This window comes from Pipistrellus hanaki, assembly GCF_964339955.1.
Source record: "Pipistrellus hanaki genome assembly, chromosome: 18".
Classification (NCBI taxonomy): Eukaryota; Metazoa; Chordata; class Mammalia; order Chiroptera; family Vespertilionidae; genus Pipistrellus; species Pipistrellus hanaki.
Window position 1 is genome coordinate 13,495,748 of NC_140520.1, and position 20,145 is coordinate 13,515,892.

Here is a 20,145-nt window from a genome sequence, read left to right on the forward strand (position 1 = left end):
TCCTAGGTGGTTTGGCATTTTAGACTTTTTTTTTTTTTTTTTTAATAAAAATTGATTTTTAGAAGAGCAAAGGGGAGGGAGATAAACATCCATGTGAGAATGAAGCAATGATCATTCATCAGCTGCCTCCTGCAAATCCCCTACCTACTGGGGATCAGTCAAAACCCCGACCGCGTGCCCTGACCAGGAAGTAACTGTCAACCTTACCGTCCAAGGGAGGGCGCCCAACCAACTGAGCCACACAGGCCAGGGCTTAGGCATCTTGACCTGATGAGTCAAGTTACTGAGTTTTGGAAGAAAGACAACAGGATCAAGCCATACTGTGGGTGGGGTGAGGCTTATAGCTTCTACTCTGAGTCTTATTTTAATTCAGCCCTTAAAGCACTTTATATACATTACTTCCTGGTAAGTTTATAGACAAGGAAAGCCAGTTTCAAGAAAGTTAATTGAAGATCAGGGAGTTAAATGACTTGCCTAAATTAGAGAATCAGTAAATGACCAAGTTGGTCGGCTGGATTGTATTAACATGCCACTTAGCTGCATGGAAAGGTGAGGGCGTTCCCAGCTGCCTCCATCCCACCCCATCCATCCCAGCCCAGCCCAGCCCATCCCACTCCCTCAGTCCCGCTCCTGGGCCCTGGGCGCAGCCCTTCCATTGGCTCTCATGACAGGGCCCATGCTCATACGAGGGGAAGGGGCCAATCAGCGCGACTCGTTCCCGCCCAGCCAGCCAGCGCTAGATCGCGTGGTGTCTGTCCCACCCCCCCGCGCAGCATGCCGGGAATTGTAGTCTAACCAGGCATTTCTGTCCATAGTGAAAGAAGATCGAGAACTACTAACCCCAGAGAGCTGAGCGCGGAGGGGGGTTAGTTTTAATACCCTGCCAACACGCTGGGGCCAGAACCGGCATCCTGGAACAGGTGAGAGTGGTAGCGGACTGGGAGCGAGGGCAGGGATTAGAGACTCGGCCTTTCCTTTGGAACGATGCTGCTTTGAGGTCCCGGAGGCCCAGTGTTGGGGGTGGGGGGAAAGGAGGGTCGGTGGACCCGACTGGCTTACCGATTTGGAGGTGTGGAAACTCCCGAGCTCTTCAGTGGCTTTCCTAGCATCTCCCCAATATACCCGAACCAGGTTTGCTCTTCTGCGAATCCTCCTCACTCACTCCCCAGTGTCTCCGCAGCCCCAGCGCTCCCTGTGGGGGTCGGACGCTTAGTTTCAGAGCTCCGGCCCACTTGGCCCCGGTACCAGGGATTCCGGCTCCTCTTCTTGGAGCATCCCAGGAAATCCACACCCTCCTCCCCGCCCACCAGGGAGATCTAGGTTCCAGATTTGGCGCTGCCACTGCCTAAGTATCTAACTTCCTTCTAGAATCCCAGTTTTGGTCTCTGTGAAATAGCGTGATTGAGGGACCCTGACAGTCCGTAGTCGTGGGGAACTTTACTCTGGACCCTTCTAACTATACTCAGGATTTCGGGGAAGCCAGGAGAGTAGCAATCCCAGAGGTTTCCTGGAGGAGGAAAAAGTTAGGGGACATTAAGTACTTGCCATCTTATTTTAAGTGTGATCAGTTGAGTCTCGGCCACCAGCCATACTTTTTGTTATCTGCATTTCCCTTTTTCTCTAAATGCCCAATTTCTGTCCAGAAGAGGGTGGGCCCAGGGCCTTTAGGTAAAAGGTTGGAGGTGGTAGGGGTGACCTGGATCTGCCTTTGGTGCTTGTGCCTGCAGGGAGTGCTGGGTGCCTCCTCCCTGTGCCAGCCCCTGTCCCCTTGATGCCTCTGTCCCGCTGGCTGAGATCTATGGGGGTCTTCTTGCTACCAGCCTCCTGCTGGGTGCCACAGGAAAGGTGGCTGGGTTTCCTACAGCGGCCCTCGCTGGTGCACCGGGGCTCAGTCCTGGGGGCATGGCACAGTGACCGCTGCTGGTGCCAAGTGTGGACAGAGGAGCCTCGGTGAGTGTTGGGGGGCGAAGGTCTTTGGGGAGGGGAGCAGCTGCTCAGGTTTCTGACTTGTCCTCTCTCTCCTCAGGGTACTTTATTCCTCCCTCAGAATGAACGGAGACCAGAAATTGGATGTTTATGACCAGAACAAGCAGAGTTTCATCCAGCACTTCTCCCAGATTGTCAAGGTGCTGACTGAGGAGGAGCTGGGGCACCCAGAAACAGGAGATGCTATTGCCCGGCTTAAGGAGGTGAGGGATTTGCAGCTTGAGGTTTGAATTTTTGGTGACTCTGTGTGCGTGGGGTCCAGCTCTGGTTTTGGGGGGACTTTTGACAGGTGTGGGGACAGGCTTTCATCTGAGTGACCCCGGGTCAGCTCTGGAGGGGCCTGTGCCTGGACAGGTTACTTCCTGAGCATATCAGTTCCACCTGGTAGATCTGGTAGATCGGGTAGGCCATCCAAACTGCTTTGCATGGGTGTAGGGCCTTGAACCTGGTAAGTCTTTGATTTTTGTTGAGGAAGGAGATTGGGTGTCCAGAAATCATGAGGTGCTCCCTTGGCAGGGGTCCCCGAGGAAGGCAGTCTGAGGTGGGCCTGAGTGAAGCTAGCCTATCATCAGACACCTGCTCTGGGGCAGGAACTATTGCTGGGATACTTAAGTTACCTCATTCTTTTATTCTTTTGGAGTTTCTAGTAATTCTCTTATAAATGCTGTCTCATTTGTCTGAGGGGAACCAAGGAGAAGGAGGAGGTTTGTCTACACTGGGATAGACATAGAAGGGAAGTCTTTCCATGGAATTAGATCTGGTTGCCAGCTTGATAACAGAAGGCAAAAGGAGCAGGAAGAGGCACCATTGCAAGAGTGGGGGGTGGCTCCCCCAACCGGGTCCTCTCCCAGCTCTCCTCTGACCGACTTTGAGGGGTGGGAGCTTGTCTTGAGGACAGTGAGGCTCTTCATCTGCAGGTGGGTTGAGCTGTGGGTAGGAGAAAGTGGCTGGGAAAGGAGGGATGGATTGTGAGGGGAAGTTAGGAGCGGTGGGGATGGCTCTGGATCTTGAGAAGTTGAGACCTGGGCACGCCAGCCAGGGTTAAGGAGGACTTTAAAGTGAGGTCGTGGTGGGAAGTAGGAGAGGGCGAGAAGAAATCTCAGAGTAGCTGCTCCACGGATCCTGATGCTCTGTCCCTCTGTTGCCCCCCAGGTCCTGGAGTACAATGTCATTGGAGGGAAGTACCAACGGGGTATGACGGTGCTGGTAACTTTCCAGGATCTGGTGGAACCAAGCAAGCAGGACGCCGATGGTCTCCAGCGGGCCATGACTGTGGGCTGGTGTGTGGAGCTGGTGAGAAGGGTGGGGAAGGGCAGGAGAAGAAGAGGTTTACTACCTGTGGGGGTGCCTGGGTGAGAACAGGAGGGATGGGCCTGGAACTCGTTTTTTGGCTATTTGTGTTTCTGTGCCTCCAGTGTGCCACAGCCAAATGTAGACAGTGAATTACCCCACAGGTGAACAAATGTGGGGAACTTCTCTTGTCAGTAGGTATTGTACATATTTCACTTGAGGACCACCTGTGGGCCAGGGCCTTCGAACTGGGCATAGAGGTATCAGTTCTCTGAGTAAAGTGCCATGGTTCTTCCAGAAGATTATTCTAAAGCAGAGGTTGAAAACTGGCAGCCCACTGATAGTTTTTGAAAATGCTTTAGAAAATACGTTCCCTAAATTTAACAAAGAAGAAGATCCACGTAAGAACCCAAAATTCTAGTCCTAGTCCATTCGCTTAATGGTTAGAGCATCAGCCCATGGACTGAAGGGTCTTGGGTTCGATTCTGGACAAGGGCATATACCTGGGTTGCAAGCTTGATCCCTGGCCCCCGTTGGGGGGGGTGTGGGAGGAAGTTGTTTGGTAGAGTGGCTCACAATCTAGTCTGGATTTGTCTAATTATTTCACCATGATTACAATCAGGCTAAACATTTGCTAAGAATGCTACATAGGTAATGTATATTTCCTGATACTTCCCAATATAAGCACATACCTGGGAAGACGATTTAAAAAAAACAAACAAAACCCAATGCTGAGGTACTACCCCTAAAGATTACTTATTTAATTGATCTGGGGTAGGACTTGCATTGCTGTTTTTTTTTAAGTAATTTTTAAAAAATATATTTTATTAGAAACACCACATGACCCCACTCATTTGTGGATAATAAAGATCATTATAAACTGATGAACCAAAAGATAGATATAGAGACAGTAAAGCAACAAGCAGATTGTCAAATTACAGCGGGGAGGGGAGGAAGATCTGGGGGAGATAATAGATCAACCGAAGGACTTGGATACATGCATATAAGTACAACCAATGGACATAAAACTCTGGGGAGGGAGGGGATGTGTGGGAGGGAGGGAGGGGAGCAAAAAAAAATCAATAAAATATGTAAAAAAAAATAAATATATATATATATATTTTATTGATTTTTTACAGAGAGGAAGGGACAGAGATAGAGAGCTAGAAACCTCGATGAGAGAGAAACATCGACCAGCTGCCTCTTGCACACCCCCTACTGGGGATGTGCCCGCAACCAATGTACATGCCCTTGACCGGAATCGAACCTGGGACCTTTCAGTCCACAGACCGATGCTCTACCACTGAGCCAAACAGGTTTCGGCTTTTTTTTTTTTTTAAATATATTTTTATTGATTTTGTACAGAGAGGAAGGGCGAGAGATAGAGAGTTGGAAACATCGATGAGAGAGAGTCATCGATCAGCTGCCTCTTGCACACCCCCTACTGGGGATATGCCCGCAACCAAGGTACATGCCCTTGACCGGAATCGAACCCGGGACCCTTCAGTCCCCAAGCCAACGCTCTATCCATTGAGCTAAACCGGTCTTGGCCGGTTTCGGCTTTTTTAAGTAATTTTTAAAATTGATTTTTGGAGAGAGAGGAAGGGAGAGGAAGAGAGAAACATCATATGAAAGCGGAACATAGATTTGCTGCCTCTTGCATGCTCCCTCCTGGGGACCTAGCCCAACACCCTATCAGGGCATGTGGCCTGACTGGGACTCTACCCAGCAACCTTTTGGTTCATGGGATAATGCCCAACTGACTGAGCCATACCAGCTAGGGCTGGCACTGGTATTTTTGTTGTTGTTATCCCACACCTGAGGATATTTTTCCATTGATTTTTAGAGACAGTGAAAGGGGGGGAAAGAGGGAAGGAAGGAGGGAGGGGGGAGAGAGGGAGGGAGGGAGGGAGAGAGAGAGAGAGAGAGAGAGAGAGAGAGAGAGAGAGAGAGAGATATCCATTAGTTGCCTCCTGAACTTGCCCCAACCAGACCGGAGATCGAACCTGCAACCCAGGTACATGACCTTGACCTGGAATCAAACTGATGACCCCTTCAGTATGAAGACTGACACTAACCACGAGCCACACTGGTTAGGGCTGGCGCTGGTATTTTTTAAATTTCCCCTGATAAAGAGGAAGTGCAGTTGGTTCAGAATCATTACTGGGGGGCAGAGGTGACTGAGGGAGGCCACACTGTAAATGGCTTTTGTAGACAACCCTGGTTGAATGCTCCTGGTTGAAACCACATGGCCCTGCAATGGTGCTTGGGAGAGGCAGTAGAGTGGTGGCTTCAGGGGAACCGTGCCACTCCAAATACACACGATGTAAACAATAAGAGATGTGCCTCCGATGTGGAACGCCAGACCCTCCCCCGGGTGAGGTCAGAGGTGAAGGTGCAGATTGATGCCTCTTTCCCCAAGAACTTGGCCTGGAACAGGGGCAGCGGTGGCCATGGCCTTTTCTGCACCGCCTACACCTAAGCCGGTGGACAGTGTTACCACTAGAGCACACACACAGATCAGTATGACGTGAAGATCTAAAAGCCATGCCTCGGAAAGCTGTTTTAAGGAACTAGAATGTGCAGCCTGACCCCATAGGACAGAACATGCCCTGGGCCTCCCCATCCTGACTTTCCCTCTCAGCTCCTAGTGACTCGCAGTGGCAGCTCTGTTGCTGGTGGAAGGGACAGTAACAAGGAGCCCTGGGGGTCCAATTCCACTCTTCCCTCTTCTAGCTCCAAGCTTTCTTCCTGGTGTCAGACGACATTATGGATGCATCCCTCACCCGACGGGGGCAGGCCTGCTGGTATAAGAAGGTAAAGGAAACCCACGGGCATGGAAACCCAGTGGGCATGGAAACAGGCCACAGGGAGGCGGTTACACACAGCCTGTTGAGGGGTTCAGAGTGACAGGTTCTTGGTATGAGTCTAGGCCAGAGGCTGATTGCTTGTTTTTCTGTTCCCCCACAGCCAGGCATTGGTTTGGATGCCGTGAATGATGCTCTTCTCCTGGAAGCATGCATCTACCGACTGCTGAAGCTCTACTGCCGCGAGCAGCCCTACTACCTGAACCTGATGGAGCTCTTCCTGCAGGTGGGCTGCAGACCAGGCCCGGTGCCCTGAGGCTGCTGCAGGAGCTTGGCCTCCTCAGGACATTGCCATCTAGCTGGGTTCAGGGCATAGGAAAGACTAGGTTTTTATGGAAGAGGGTGAAAGCGAGGGAGTTGGGAAGGATGGTATTAATGGCAAGGAGGTTTCTCTGTCCCTGTATGGTGGGAAGGAGGGATAAAGGATAGTGTGTGTAGGTGTGTGTGTGTGAGAATATGGGTCTTGAGGTTTGGTGCCCTCCCTCCCTTTTGCTGCCTTTCTGACTCTGCCTAGGTGTTAGCTGGTATGGGATGTGGGGCCCAGGATTTCTGGCTTCCCCGGTCCTGGAGAAAGCCCAGCTCATGGGCCATCTTCTGCCTTAGACTTCCTATCAGACTGAGATTGGACAGACCCTGGACCTCATCACAGCCCCGCAGGGCAGCGTGGATCTTGGCAGATTCACTGAAAAGAGGTGAGCGACAGTGGGAACCAGACCTGAACAGGGAGGGAGGGCTCCGGGTGGGCATTCTTTTTTTTTTATTTTTATTTCTTGGCATTGCCTATTTGAGGAATTATCTTCTCTCCCTACTTAGGTACAAATCTATTGTCAAGTATAAGACAGCTTTCTACTCCTTCTACCTTCCTGTAGCTGCTGCTATGTATATGGTGAGTAAGCCTCCGCACACCCCCACTACCCACTAATGTTAGCTTTTATACGATCTGCTGCCCCCACTTAATGGCTGTGTGACCTTGAGCAAGTTACATATTCTCCCTGATGCTGTTTCTTCAGCTGTAAGATAAGGATAAAATCCCCACCTCACAGGATTACTGTAGAAATTGGTGTGGCAGCCGAAGCCGGTTTGGCTCAGTGGTAGAGCGTCGGTCTGCGGACTGAAGGGTCTGCGGACTGAAGGGTCCCAGGTTCGATTCCGGTCAAGGGCTTGTACATTGGTTGCGGGCACATCCCCCATGGGGGGTGTGCAGGAGGCAGCTGGTCGATGTTTCTCTCTCATCGATGTTTCTAGCTCTCTATCTCCCTTCCTCTCTGTAAAAAATCAATAAAATATATTAAAAAAATATATATATATATATACATATACATATATATATATATATTTTTTTTTTTTAAAAAAAAAGGAAAAAAAAGAAAGAAATTGGTGTGGCAAGTGAAAGTGGTCAGTCTGTCATAGAGGAATGAGAAATCCTCCTGTCTGAGCTTGGATAGGAGTGGGGAGGAGATGATCAGGCTGAAAAGAATGGATTTACAGGCAGTGAGTGGGATTTACTGGCTACCCCGAACTTGCTCCTCTAAGTTTCCTTTTCATCCTGAATAAAGTTGGAAATAGCTGAAAGATTATGAAGAAGAGCCCTAGCTGGTTTGGCTCAGTGGGTAAGGTGTTGGCCTGCGTAGTACAGGGTCCTGGGTTCGATTCTGGTCAAGAGCACATGCCCGGGTTGCGGGCTCGATCCCCAGTAGGGGATGTGCAGGAGGCAGCTGATCAATGATTCTCTCTCATCATTGATGTTTCTCTCTCTCTTTCCCTCTCCCTCTCCCTCTTCCTTCCTCTATTAAAAAAAAAAAATTATGAAGAAGAATTGGTGACTCCTGGACTGAACTTCATGAAAAAAGAGATGGTCTGAGGGCCTCCAGAATGGACTAATTTCTGCCTGCAGGAAGGCCTAGCTAAAATTAAGTGGGATAGAGGTTGGACCACCAGCCGGGACTTCTTAGGCCAGGGAAGCCAGGGATGTCTGAGGAGACAGAGAAGATTTAGGGGCTAACCTTGGGCAAGAACCTGTGGGAGGAAGCAGTCAGGAAGATGAAGGTGCCTCTGATGCCTCGCCTGTCAATCCCCTTTTCACTGTAGGCAGGCATTGACGGGGAGAAGGAACACGCCAATGCCAAGAAGATCCTGATGGAGATTGGAGAGCTCTTTCAGATCCAGGTAGGAAGGCGGGAGGCACTGGCAGAGAACAGGCTCCAGCTTCCCTCCTTCCCCGCCTGGGAGCATCTTCATTCTCCTTCTCTGCTCCCCTGCCCAGGATGATTACCTTGATCTCTTCGGGGACTCCAGTGTGACGGGCAAGATTGGCACTGACATCCAGGACAACAAGTGCAGCTGGCTGGTGGTACAGTGTCTACAACGGGCCTCTCCAGAACAGCGCCGGATCCTGCAGGTGCCCAGGAGAGGGCTGTGGATCCCTGAGCTGATAAGGGGATAAAGCAGTGGTTCTTAAGTGGGGGCAGTTTTGTACCCCAGGGAACATTTGGCAATAGCAGCAGACAGTTTTTGGTGTGTGTGCATGTGCTAAGGTCTCTAAGTGGTAGAGGCCAGGAGTGCTACCATAAATCTTAAAATGCACACAACAGCTTCCATAACAAAGAAATACGTGGCCCCAAATTTCAACAGTTCTAACGCTGAGAAACCCTGTGGCAGAGGAAGCTGAGGGCTGAGCTAATATCTGAGCATTTGGAGTGGGGAGGGGAAAATTGAACATATTAGGCAATCTCAGACACTCAGAGACACTTGAGTTGGAGGCAGGAATCAAGTTACTGGCATTGGAGAGGATCTGAATATATGGATGAGGGGTGTGGAGGGGGCATGGAGGGGATGCGGAAGCACTAGGGGAAGAGTGAGCCTGTTTTCCTGCCTCCACCCCCTTCTAGGAGAATTATGGGCAGAAAGAGGCTGAGAAGGTGGCCCGGGTGAAGGCACTCTACGAGGAGCTGAACCTGCAGGCCGTGTTTACACAATATGAGGAAGACCGTTACAGCCACCTGCTGAGTCTCATCGAGCAGTGCTCTTCGCCCCTGCCCCCCGCCATCTTCCTGAGGCTAGCACAGAAGATCTACAAGCGGAAAAAGTGACCTAGAGACTGCCAGGGCGGGGAGGGGAGGCTCTTAATAAATTACAGTATATCCTCACTTCATGTCATCCATGGATTCTTGGATACTGTGACAAAATTTTGCCATATGTTAACTGATAGAGACAAGAGTTATATTTTGTGTTATTTCTGGTCACAAAAATATCACCAGCCTGGGTGGGTGGGTGTGGCTTGGTTGGTTGGTTTGGAGCATCGTCCTGTGTGCTGGGAGGTTGCAGGTTAGATTCCCAGTTGGGGCATGTATGGGAAGCAAACAATTGATGTGCCTCACACTGACGTTTCCCTTTATCCTTCTCTTAAAAAATAAATAAATAAAAAATAACCATCAAATATTTCTAATGTTAAACACTGAAATGAGCTATACACACATTTAAGGAATGAACAAAGCAGGTCAGGGTTGTATGTGATAGGAGCTACTTGGGCAGCTCAAAATGGAAGCCAGTGCTGGACAGGAGGCCCTCCCGTTGCAGGGCCCAGGAATCCCACAACCACTCAGCAATTAGACACCAGTTCAGCTCACCTGCATGTCTGGGCTGGGAGGAAAACCAGGAGAAAACCCAAAGGGAAGAACGGGCAAGCTCCACACAGTGGACCTGCCTGGAATCAATGTTCTCAACCCTATAAAACACAAGGAAGAATGAAACTATTACACCAGAACCTGCTGTACTATCTAACCTTGTGGTTCTGTTCTTGGGCGTAGCAGTCGGGATGCAGCTCTGTCCGGAACACATAGGAGGTTCCACAGAAACCAGGATTGTGGGTCATGACTTCTAGGTCATATCAAAGAGACAGGCCGTCAGTTTGGCTCAGTGGATAGTGTTGGCTTGCAGATTGAAGGATCTCAGGTTCAATTCCGGTCAAGGGCATGTACCTTGGTTGCGGGCACATCCCCAGTAGGGGACGTGCAGGAGGCAGCTGATCGATGTTTCTACCCACCTCTCCCTTCCTCTCAGTAAAAAATCAATAAAATATATTTAAAAAGCCACACAAACCAGACAGGCCTAGGTGGGTGACACGGGCAAGACGTCAAGCGCAGGGGGCTGGGTCTGAGCCACGCCACGCCCATGCGCGGAGGGGCGCGGCTGCGCAGCGTGGGCGGGTTGTCCTCCAGCCGCACCCCTTCCCTCCAGTCAGTGCGGGGACTGTGCGAGCCGCAGAGGAACTCAACGCCCGCAGCAGTAGCAGAACCGTGGTGAGGAGGGCTGTTTCGGGGTGTGCATGAATGGATCTGCATGAGGGATGGGGCAGGAGAGGGAGCAGTGAAAATGAATGGGGGTGGGGTGGTGGCTGGATGACAGACAAGTACGGAAAGAACGGACAGAAACACCGGGTTTCTAGCCCGGTTTCTATGGGGGCTGTACACCAAAGCCTGTGCGGTCTGTGCGGGCTGGCCTGACATGCAGACGACTGCTCCCTCCCCATCCCCCATGCCCGCCACTTTCCTGCATTAACCAGCCAGACGCGCTCCCCTCCTCCCCCACTTCAGAGCGTTTGGGCAGGGCCGCCCTGGGCCCCTTACTCTGGGAGTGCCTGCAGCCAAGAGGACCGAGGGTCCATTCTGGACCGCATCCTTTTTCAAAGCCCCCCCCCCCGCCCCGCCCTCCATGGGGATCCAAAGCGCAGCCGCATTCTCTGATGCCTCTCGCCTCCCCCCCACCCCCGCCGCCCCACTCCCGGGGGGTTACATTGGATTCCACCTGCACACACTGCGGAGGAAACTAAAGGCTGGCGGGCGGTCATTTGCATCTCATTTGAATATTGTCTAAAGCAGCCGGCGCCCTCCCAGACCTGCTCCCGCTGTCTGTCGGGCACCTTGGTGTCCTAGCGGCCCGCACCCTCACTGGCTGGGTTTCACCATCCCTGTCTTCTAGGTCAGAATCTGCGGTTGCCAGGTAGGCGGATGTGAGAGGCCCGTCTTCCTGGTTCTCTGGAGGCCACCCCGTCGCCGCTGGCACCATGCTGTCCCCTCAGAGGGCTTTGCTCTGCAACCTCAACCACATCCACCTCCAGCATGTCTCCCTGGGCCTGCATTTGTCCCGCCGTCCGGAGCTAAGGGAGGGGCCCTTGAGCACGTCCTTTCCCCCGGGGGACGCAGGGGGCAAGGAGAGCCAGGGCTCCTGCGGCGGGACCCTGGTGGATGCCAATTCCAACAGCCCAGCGGTGCCCTGCCGTTGCTGCCAGGAGCACGGGCCGGGCCTAGAAACCGGGCAGGACCCGGCACAGGAGGAAGAGGGGGCCGCCTCTCCCTCGGACCCGGGCTGCTCCTCCTCTCTCAGCTCCTGCTCAGATCTTAGCCCCGATGAGTCCCCCATTTCGGTCTACGCGCGGAACCTCCCTGGTGACCAAAATGTCCCCGCTCAGCCGAGCACCCTCCCCAGGGAGCAGGGCTCCCCTCTGGTCTCCACCGGCCCTGGCGCCTGCTCTCCTGACAGCTTCTGCTGTTCTCCTGATTCCTGCTCTGGAGCCTCCTCCCCACCCGGCCCGGGCCTGGACTCCAACTGCAATGCCCTGACCACCTGCCAGGACCTCCCTTCCCCAGGCCTGGAGGAGGAGGAGGAGGAGGAGGAGGAGGGTGGGGAGCAGGACCTCCTGACCTCCGAGCTCTCGGAGGCCGATGATGGGAAGACCCACGCTGGGAAAACGGAACCCAGTTGGAAAATCAACCCCATTTGGAAAATTGACACAGAGAAAACTGAAGCTGGCTGGAAAATCACCGAGAACAATAACTCTGGTTGGAAAATCAATGGGAATACTAACTCTAGTTGGAAAGCTGAGCCTGGAAAATTTGACTCCGGTTGGAAAACCAATGCGGGAACAACTGATTCTGGCTGGAAAGCAGACGCGGAGAAAAGGGATGGAGGATGGAGGAGTGACGTCAGCGAGGAGCCCGTGCCCCACCGGACCATCACGTCCTTCCACGAGCTGGCCCAGAAGCGCAAGCGGGGCCCGGGGCTGACCCTGGTGACGCAGGCCAAGAAAGACCGCAGCGACTGGCTTATCGTCTTCTCGCCCGACAGCGAGCAGCCCCCCACCGGGTCGCTGGGCGGCTCCCCGGCGGCTCCCCGCGAAGTCACCACCTTCAAGGAACTGAGGTCCCGAAGCCGGGCCCCGCCCCCGCCCGTCCCGCCCCGAGACCCCCCGGCCGGCTGGGCCTTGGTCCCGCCCCGGCCCCCGCCGCCGCCCGTGCCTCCCCGGAGGAAGAAGAACCGCCCGGGGCTGCAGCCTATAGCGGAGGGGCAGCCCGGGGAGGGCAGGGAGGTCAGGCCCGGCGAGGAGGCCCCAGCCCCGAAGGAGCCGCAGGAGCCCGGTGCGCAGGCGGGCCTGGAGGGTAAGAGGCCGCGGGAGGCGGCGGGAGGAGGGCGGGGCTTCGGCCTTGCCCAAGCCTCCCAAGCTGCCAGCCCGTCTCCCCGTGTCCCCCACCCCGTCTCTGTCCCCCATCCTCCCGGTCCCCGTCTGCCAGGGAGCGCTCCGGGAAAGGGAAGCTGGGCGGGTCGCTGGGTGACGGGACTAACTCTGTGCTCCCTCTTTCTCCTGCCCTTCCTCGCCTGGCTGCCCATCCGCTGCCCCCCTTCCCCTTCGCACCTGCCCCGCCAACCCCGCCTGCAGCCCGTCCCCTCCTGGTCCCTCGGCCCCTGGTTTTCCGGTTCTCGGCCGACGGGCGCCCCCTGTTGGAGGGTGGGGGCGCGGGCACAGCTGGGTCTCTGCTCCTGGCGCCGCTGGCGGGTTGGCCCCGCGCGGGGCTGCGGCTGCTGGGGGCGCCCAGCCCCTCAGAGGAGCAGCTGCTGCCCGTCCGCCTGTCCCCGGTGGGAGCCTATTCGCCCCCGGCGCGGGGCGCCCTGTCCTGCCTGGCCAGCCCCGAGCTGGCGCTGCTGCTGTCCCCGCTCTTCCCCAGAAGCAGCACCTTCCCTGCCGCGGCTCCCCCGCCCCGCCAGGTGCCCGCCCCCCCGCTGCCACCGCCACCTCGTCCGCCGAAGGCCCCTCGCTGGACCCGGAGCCCACCGACTCCTCTCAGGCTACGTAAGACGGCCCCGGGCCGGCCCGGAGGCCACGCCCCGGCGGGCCGCCCGCCCCGCCCCGCCCCGCCCCGCCCCGCCCGCCCCTCCTCAGCGCGGCGCCTCCGCGGCGGTGGTGTCATCCGGGTTACCGGCTCCGCCCCGCCCTTCGGCCGGTTCCTAGCAAGCTCATTGGTTCAGGGCGTAGGGCCCCGCCTGTGCGGCGGGCGCCGTGGACGCGGGCCTGTTCCGCCTCAAACTCAGTTTAAGGGCCTCCAGCAAGCCCTTCGATGGATAGGGACTGGGGGTGCCCCTGTGGGGTTCCCGGTGGGGGCACCCTCTGTGGCATTCCCTGGCCAGGCGGGTCGGGCCTGACCGCCACCTCCTAGGGGAACGTGCAGGGCGAAGCTTCCCCCAACTCTCGTGGCTGAAGAGGCCCTGGTCACACCTTCCTGCCAGACTCGCCTCCCGCGGGCTGCGGGGCGCCCTCCGCGGCCATGCCGGAGTACGACCCGGGCCTTCTCTTTCGGGTGGCTTCTAGTCTCCCAGCCCTAGGATCTCCGCTCCCGCCCTCTCTTTTCCATTCTCGTTGGTCCGTCTTTTCATTGGTCCGGGCTCCCCACGTGCTCTTCCGTTCCCGGGGGCAGGACGCAGGCGGGGTGGGCCCCGGTGCCCGCCCTTCCCTCGCCCTGTCATCTCCAGCCCTCTGGGCCCCAGCGGGCGGGCGGGAGGTGAGCGCGGCTGTCCCCGCGCCTGGACTTCCGGGATCGCGGAGGTGGGCCCTGGGCCCTGAAGAAGGTCATGGAAACGGGGAGGTTGGGGTGACAGGGGCGGCGAGTGCTGAGATCCGAGCAGGATCTCACTCCGGGGTCCCGGGTCGCGTCGCCCCGTGCTGTGCCCAGCATCGTGTCCGCTCGCCCAAGACGTCAGGGGCTGGTGCTGTGGGCCCGCAGGAGGTGGCCTGTGCTGCGGCTTGCAGTCCTGGGACAGCCCTTGCTAAGGGTTACGCGTTCTTCTTCCCTCCCCGCAGTCCGCAGTTCCTGGTCCTTCGCCGGTTTCCCCGGGGCCCAGCGACTGTGGATGGCAGAAGCCCAGCGTGGGACCGGCCAGCTGCAGGAGCAGAAGAAAGGTAGGGCACCCCAACCCTGGCTTCGGAATCAGCTGCCCCGCATGGCGGCCCTCCCCTCACAGGGTCAGACTGCATAAACCGGTTTCTCCTAGGCCCCTGGGTACTCCTGGGAGACGGGGGCTTTGATGCTTCTCTCCCCTACCCTTCCCCCCCTCTCCCTCCCCAGGTCTCTTGATAGCCGTCAGCGCCTCCGTGGATAAAATCATCTCGCACTTTGGGGCGGCCCGAAACTTGGTTCAGAAGGTGAAGTTGTCTGTGGGAGGGCGTTGGGGTTGAGGAGATGACTGTAGCTCTGGGGGCGCAGAACTTCGGACCGGAAGCGCGCTGTTGTTGGTATCTCTGGACCCATGCCCACTGCGCTGCCTCCAGGCCCAGTTGGGGGACAGCCGGCTGAGCCCAGATGTGGGGCACCTGGTGCTGACCACCCTCTGCCCGGCTCTCTATGCCCTGGTGGCTGACGGGCTGAAGCCCTTCCGAAAGGACCTCATCACCGGGCAGCGCAGGAGCAACCCCTGGAGCGTGGTGGAGGCATCGGTGAAGCCAGGTGAAGTGGGGGACTCGGCCCGGGGCCGGGCCGGGATGGAGGCCGGGCGAGGGCCGGGGCCTGGCTCACAGCGCGGGTTGTCCTCAGGCTCCAGCACCCGGTCCTTTGGAACCCTGTACAGCCAGGTCAGCCGGCTGGCCCCGCTGAGCAGCAGCAGGAGCCGCTTCCACGCCTTCATCCTGGGCCTCCTCAAGTGAGTGGCATTCCTTCCGGTGCCCCTCCCGTGGCCCGGGGACTGCAGGGGTGTCTCGGGTGGGATGCAACACGCTCCTAGAGCAAACCTCTCCCGTTCCAATCTCATCTCCCGCCCCCTCCCTAGAGGGCGCTGGCGTCCTCCACTCCTGAGCTTCTGTTCCCTTTCCTCCCCCAGCACCAAGCAGCTGGAGCTGTGGTTTTCCAGTCTTCAGGAAGATGCAGGTCAGAGGTTCACCTGGGAGAGGATGGGGTGGCTAGGCTGTCAGGGAAGGAGGAAAAGGGGTCTGTTCTGCTGGTTCCCACTAATGCCAGAATGATCTTACCCTACCCTGCGTTCTTATTACTCTTGTGCTTAAAACTTTTTCAAGGAGTCCCTTGGCCCACAGGGGGGAAGACCCAAATCTTCACCATCTCCTCCAGTCTTGATTATTGGCCTCTGCCTTCTTCTCTGGCCTCTAAGCCTGGGTTTTCCCTGGCTCTTTGACAGCCTTCCTTTCTGATTCTTTCCTAGAATAGGACTTCCTGCCCCTCCCCATTAACTTTCGTTCATTCTTTAGATTCTATATGGTGAGGCTTCACTTTGCCCTCAGACTAGGCAAACCCTCACCCCCTATTTTGCTCCCACGGCGGGTTCTCCTTTTTGTTACTCAGTTTCTTATCACCACTTGTTCTGTACGTGCTTCCCTCTTTAGGCAGTGGTTTTACACGGGCAGGGATGTATCAGCCCTCTTCCCCATCATGTGCTCTGTGCCCAGCATAGAATGAGGCCAGGGGGATGTTTGTTGATGGGTGGGCTGATGCAGGGAGCCCTCTGGGACTGGGCTGAGGGCAGGGACTGATGTTAGCCGGCTTTTTTTTTTTTTTCCAGGCCTGCTGTCCCTCCTGTACCTGCCCACTGGATTCTTCTCTTTGGCCCGGGGTGGCTGCCCCTCCCTGTCCACAGAGCTGCTGCTCCTGCTGCAGCCGTTGTCGGTGCTCACCTTCCACTTGGACCTGCTCTTTGAGCATCACCACCACCTGCCCCTGGGCCCACCTCAGGCTCCCGCCCCCGCAGCCTCACCGCCAGCCTTGCAGCAGACTGTGCAAGCCATGCTGGACTGGGGAGGCCGGCTGGCCCAGACCCTTCGTGGGGCTTCTGAGGAGACCCCTCCAGGCCCTTCAGCCCCCTCAAGCCCTCCCAAGCCAGGCAGCTGGTGGGAGCAGCTGACCCAGGCCTCCCGGGTCTATGCCTCTGGGGGCACGGAGGGCTTCTCCCTTCGCCGGTGGGGACCCAGGGGTCCCGGGGCTGTGGCTGAGGACGCACAGGGGAGATCGTTGCCCACGGACGCGGCACCAGGCAGAGGCGTGTGGCTGGGAAGACTGTTTGGAGTGCCTGGGGGCCTCACAGAAACGGAAAGTGGAACTCTAAAGTCCAGGTACTGGGGCACCTGGTCCCCTCCATGACCTCCGACTCTATCCCACATCACCAGTTACCCAAGGATGAAACTAGAGTGATGTTCTAGGTTGGAAGTTGGCAGTCTGTTTTACTATAGCCATGAGCTAAAAATGGTTATGTTCGTGATAAGTTACATTTTAATGGTGATATGTTCTACATTTGCCTCTTGGCCCTCAAAGCCAAAAACAGTTATTTTTTAGCCTTTTAGAAAAAAAGAAATTATTTGCTGAGCTCTGCCTTCAGGCACTCTCTAGTGATTATGTTTCTGAGTGTACTGGTTCCAGAGGTCGTTCAGTGACTTTTGTGTTGTAGACCTGTTTTCACCTTCCTAATCACCCTACAAACCGTCTCTCTGTCCCCAGCAGTGACCAACTCCCGATCTTTTGAAACACAGGCTGCTCAGCCTTTTTCTCCCTCCAGAGCCCTGGGGGTTTTTTTGGTTGTTTTTTTTTGGAGATGGGATAAACTCGGTGACCCTGTATCCCTTCCTCCAGGAGACCATCCAGCTGGCTGCCTCCTGCAGTGAACGTATTGACTCTGGTGAAGAGGGTGGCACCCTCTGAGACTCCCAGTCCACCCGAGGAGCTTGAGGCCTCAGCACCCAGCTCGGTGCAGACCCAACGGTAAGGAGGATTGGGAAGAATGCATTGGTGTGTTATGTGTGTGTGTGCGCGCGCATTTGTCTTGAGAGTGGATTGGAGGTAGTTTAAAAGGCCGTGGGACTGTAAAGTCAGACAGTGCTTAGTTTGCATTACATTTCTGCTATTATTGGTGTGAACTCATTTCTTTGAGCCTTGGTTTCTTTCTCCTTAAAGAGAGGATAATTTATACATTTATTGTGGTTGTTATAGAGACTAAACATAATTTTATAAGAGCATCTGGCACAGAGGTGCCCAGTTAACGGTAACTATGGATTTGGATGTGCCCATGTGCATACCCTGCGGGACTGTGCTTCCCTTCAGTGGGGTCTTCTAATTTGGCACCAGAGATTGCTTTGGCTTTAGGGTCTGGCTTCCTTTGGTTTCTTAATCCATTGAATTAGGTTTCTTCATTTTTCATTCATTCAGTAATACTTCTCAACTACTTACTATGTGCCAAGCATTATGCTAGGGGAGGGAATACAAAAATAACCATATTGGAGTCCCTGCCTTCAAGGAGCTTGTAATCCAATGGAGTTACCAATGAAAAACAAGCAGTTAAAATTCCGTATGGAGCTGGCTAGTGTGGGCCAGTTGGTTGAGTGGTGTTCTATGCACCAAGGGGTCACTGGTTTGATTCCTGGTCAGGACACATGCCTGGGTTGCAGGTTGGATTCCTAATAGGGACCATGCAGGAGGCAGCCAATCAGTGTTTCTCTCACTGAGGTTTGTCTCTCTCTCTCTCTCTCTCTCTCTCTCTCTCTCTCTGTGTCTCTATTCCTTTCCCTCTAAATTAAGAAAATCAATAAAAAAGTATTTTAAAAATTCTGTATGGAAGATTGTAGGAAAGGGGCCATATAGACAGGGCTTTCCCCCCAAGACTGCAGACTTAGGGAAGGCCCAGTGATTGTGTAGGGTGTGTCAGAAGGAATAGGATGCAAAGGTGGAGAGGCCCAAGTGTAGGGAGGAACTCTGGGCACATGGTTGGCTGTGCCCAAAGTGGAGGCTGTTGGCAGCAGTGACGGGCAGCGATAGGCTTCAGGAGGCCCAGACCTCATTGTGAGGCAGGGGAGCTATTGGAGGGTCAGAAGCTGGCGGATGATGTGCTTGCTTTTGAAGGATCTCTGTCTGCTGTGTGGAAAATGGAGCTGGGGAGGAGGTCATGAGAGGTGAAGGGATACCAGTTAGATTAGATGTAGAGGTTGAGAAGATAGAGCGCTAAATTAGAATGAAGGCAGTGGAGTTGATGAGAAAGACAGGTGGAATAGTGGGAGATACAAACACCAACCTGGTTTTGGTAATTGATTGGATATGAGGAATGAGAGACCCTGGTTTTTGCTGGGAGCAACTGGGTAGAAGAAGTATAGGGGACACAAGAGGAGGGACTGGTGTGTAGGGTTAAGATGAGTTATTTAATTTGCAGATGTTGAAGTACGAGACAAGTGCAAATCATGTCAAATAAGTAGCTGAAGAGTGGGTTTGGAGCTCAGGAGAGGGAATCCACATGTTGCTAGACACGATCCCAATGTTCCCTGAGCTGAACCAAAGTGACGGTCCACACAGCGGGAAGATGAGACCTGGGACAGCTGGGTACCCCCACCTCACTTCATCCCAGCATCTGGCTCCCCACAGGGCAGTCCGTGCTCTCTGTGACCACACCGCTGCAGGACCTGACCAGCTGAGCTTCCAGCGTGGGGAAGTGCTGCGTGTCATCGCCACTGTGGATGAGGACTGGCTCCGCTGTGGGCGGGATGGAACGGAGGGGCTGGTACCTGTGGGGTATACCTCTCTTGTTCTCTAGGCCTAGGACCTTTTTCCTTCCCTGCATATGTCTCTCCCTCCCGTCATTTGGGAATGGAATGGCCTGTGAACACGAACCCCTGTAAACTGATTTTCCCAGAAGCATTTTCCCTGTCTGCAATACTTCCTCCCACACCCATCTGTAAGTTGAAATATGCTCTTCTCCCAAATATGTACAAAGCACTTTTCCTCCCTGCAGTCTCTTCCCCCTTCCCCATTTGCATAGGGAACATCTCCCTTTCTACCTGCAAAGAGAAGTCCAGTCCCTGTCCACCTTCCCGTGTGAGCACTCTGCTAGTACAGTGTATGCCTCAGTTCCCAAGACTAGAGGGTCTCTAGTCTCCTTCATGTGTATGAATCTTCTCCCCCTTTCCCCATCCCATGTTGCCAATATTTATTATGTACTCATGTTGTTCTAGGACGTGTTCATGTCTGGATACCCCTGGTGGGTGGGCCTGTGGTGTTGGATATGTCTCCTTCCGCCTTTGTCCCAATAAAGTGTGGGAGTTGGATGTGTGTGTGTGTGTGTGTCATTGTGGGTTTGAGGACCTAGGCTGTGGGAGGCCCTCTTATAAGAAGCTCAAGGGAGATGCTTCCTTCCAAGCCCAGGTTCAGTTCTTACTATTTCCTGAGGAATGAAAAGTGCCCCTCAATTGTGCCTGAACCTCAGAAGTGCCTCTCTAGTCCGAGACTTCACTGCGTTGTTTTGTGAGATGACAGGTAGGAGCCTGAGTAAATAATGGGAGAATGGAGAAGTCATAGCCCTTGAAACTATACTCATTACATTTGTATCTGAGGTGATGAAGGATTAAAGGGTTGCAAAAAGAAACACATTTTTTTTTCTATTTAACATTACCATTCTGTGGTAATATAATTTCAGAAAGCACAATAACTTGACATAACTTTGTTAGGAGTTAATGAGTTTCTGTCTTCTGAAATGAGAATAGTTAAGGTGCTCTGGAGCTGAGGATGGGATAGGGAATCATTATAAATGATTGCCTAGAGGAAAATCACTAAAAGGGTAGAAGAATAGAAAGCTATAATTATAACCAGGCAACAGAAAAGTTAGGGGGAAGGTGAAAACTATGAAGTGAAATACAGGGGAAAGATATCTGGAGAACTTGGCTGGAGAGGAGAGTGGGCAGGTACTAATAGGAGAGGGG

At 54.4% G+C, this 20,145-nt stretch overlaps 3 protein-coding genes across 13 annotated transcripts in view; 2 read left to right on the forward strand and 1 right to left on the reverse strand.

Moving 5' to 3' along the window:
- Positions 1-13,310, reverse strand: part of PKLR (pyruvate kinase L/R) — a 28,578-nt gene extending 15,268 nt beyond the window's left edge. Inside the window, exons 1-3 of one of the 5 annotated variants that reach the window (XM_084866806.1) lie at positions 13,210-13,310; positions 9,770-9,867; positions 1,060-1,192 (exon numbers count right to left, since the gene is read on the reverse strand). The gene's annotated coding sequence lies outside the window, so the exon portion shown is untranslated. Of the gene's footprint in view, positions 1-1,059; positions 1,773-5,908; positions 6,008-9,769; positions 9,868-12,006; positions 12,137-13,209 lie in introns of those variants that run through there. The other 4 variants (XM_084866807.1, XM_084866808.1, XM_084866805.1 and 1 more) reach the window with 4 other exon arrangements.
- On the forward strand, positions 817-9,289 carry FDPS (farnesyl diphosphate synthase; the record flags this gene model as incomplete). 2 transcript variants are annotated; one of them, XM_084866840.1, is made up of 10 exons in its annotated part: positions 817-920; positions 2,027-2,189; positions 3,139-3,279; positions 6,013-6,093; positions 6,247-6,369; positions 6,747-6,835; positions 6,957-7,029; positions 8,232-8,309; positions 8,407-8,541; positions 9,032-9,289. In XM_084866840.1, the coding sequence occupies 9 exons, from the start codon at positions 2,049-2,051 to the stop codon at positions 9,230-9,232; spliced, it is 1,062 nt and encodes a 353-aa protein (XP_084722966.1). In that variant the 3' UTR covers positions 9,233-9,289. The 2 variants fall into 2 exon arrangements, with proteins under 2 accessions (XP_084722966.1, XP_084722965.1); XM_084866839.1 differs by lacking the exon at positions 817-920 and adding an exon at positions 1,772-1,950.
- Positions 10,334-19,493, forward strand: RUSC1 (RUN and SH3 domain containing 1). 6 transcript variants are annotated; one of them, XM_084866741.1, is made up of 11 exons: positions 10,334-10,441; positions 11,121-12,577; positions 12,856-13,266; positions 14,272-14,370; positions 14,537-14,613; positions 14,740-14,914; positions 15,002-15,107; positions 15,285-15,331; positions 15,978-16,524; positions 17,039-17,167; positions 18,815-19,493. In XM_084866741.1, the coding sequence occupies exons 2-11, from the start codon at positions 11,206-11,208 to the stop codon at positions 18,981-18,983; spliced, it is 3,132 nt and encodes a 1,043-aa protein (XP_084722867.1). In that variant the 5' UTR covers positions 10,334-10,441; positions 11,121-11,205; the 3' UTR covers positions 18,984-19,493. The 6 variants fall into 6 exon arrangements, with proteins under 6 accessions (XP_084722867.1, XP_084722868.1, XP_084722869.1 ...); XM_084866742.1 differs by having other exon boundaries at positions 11,121-12,556; XM_084866743.1 differs by lacking the exon at positions 12,856-13,266 and having other exon boundaries at positions 10,335-10,441.
- Positions 19,494-20,145: the final 652 nt, after the last annotated feature.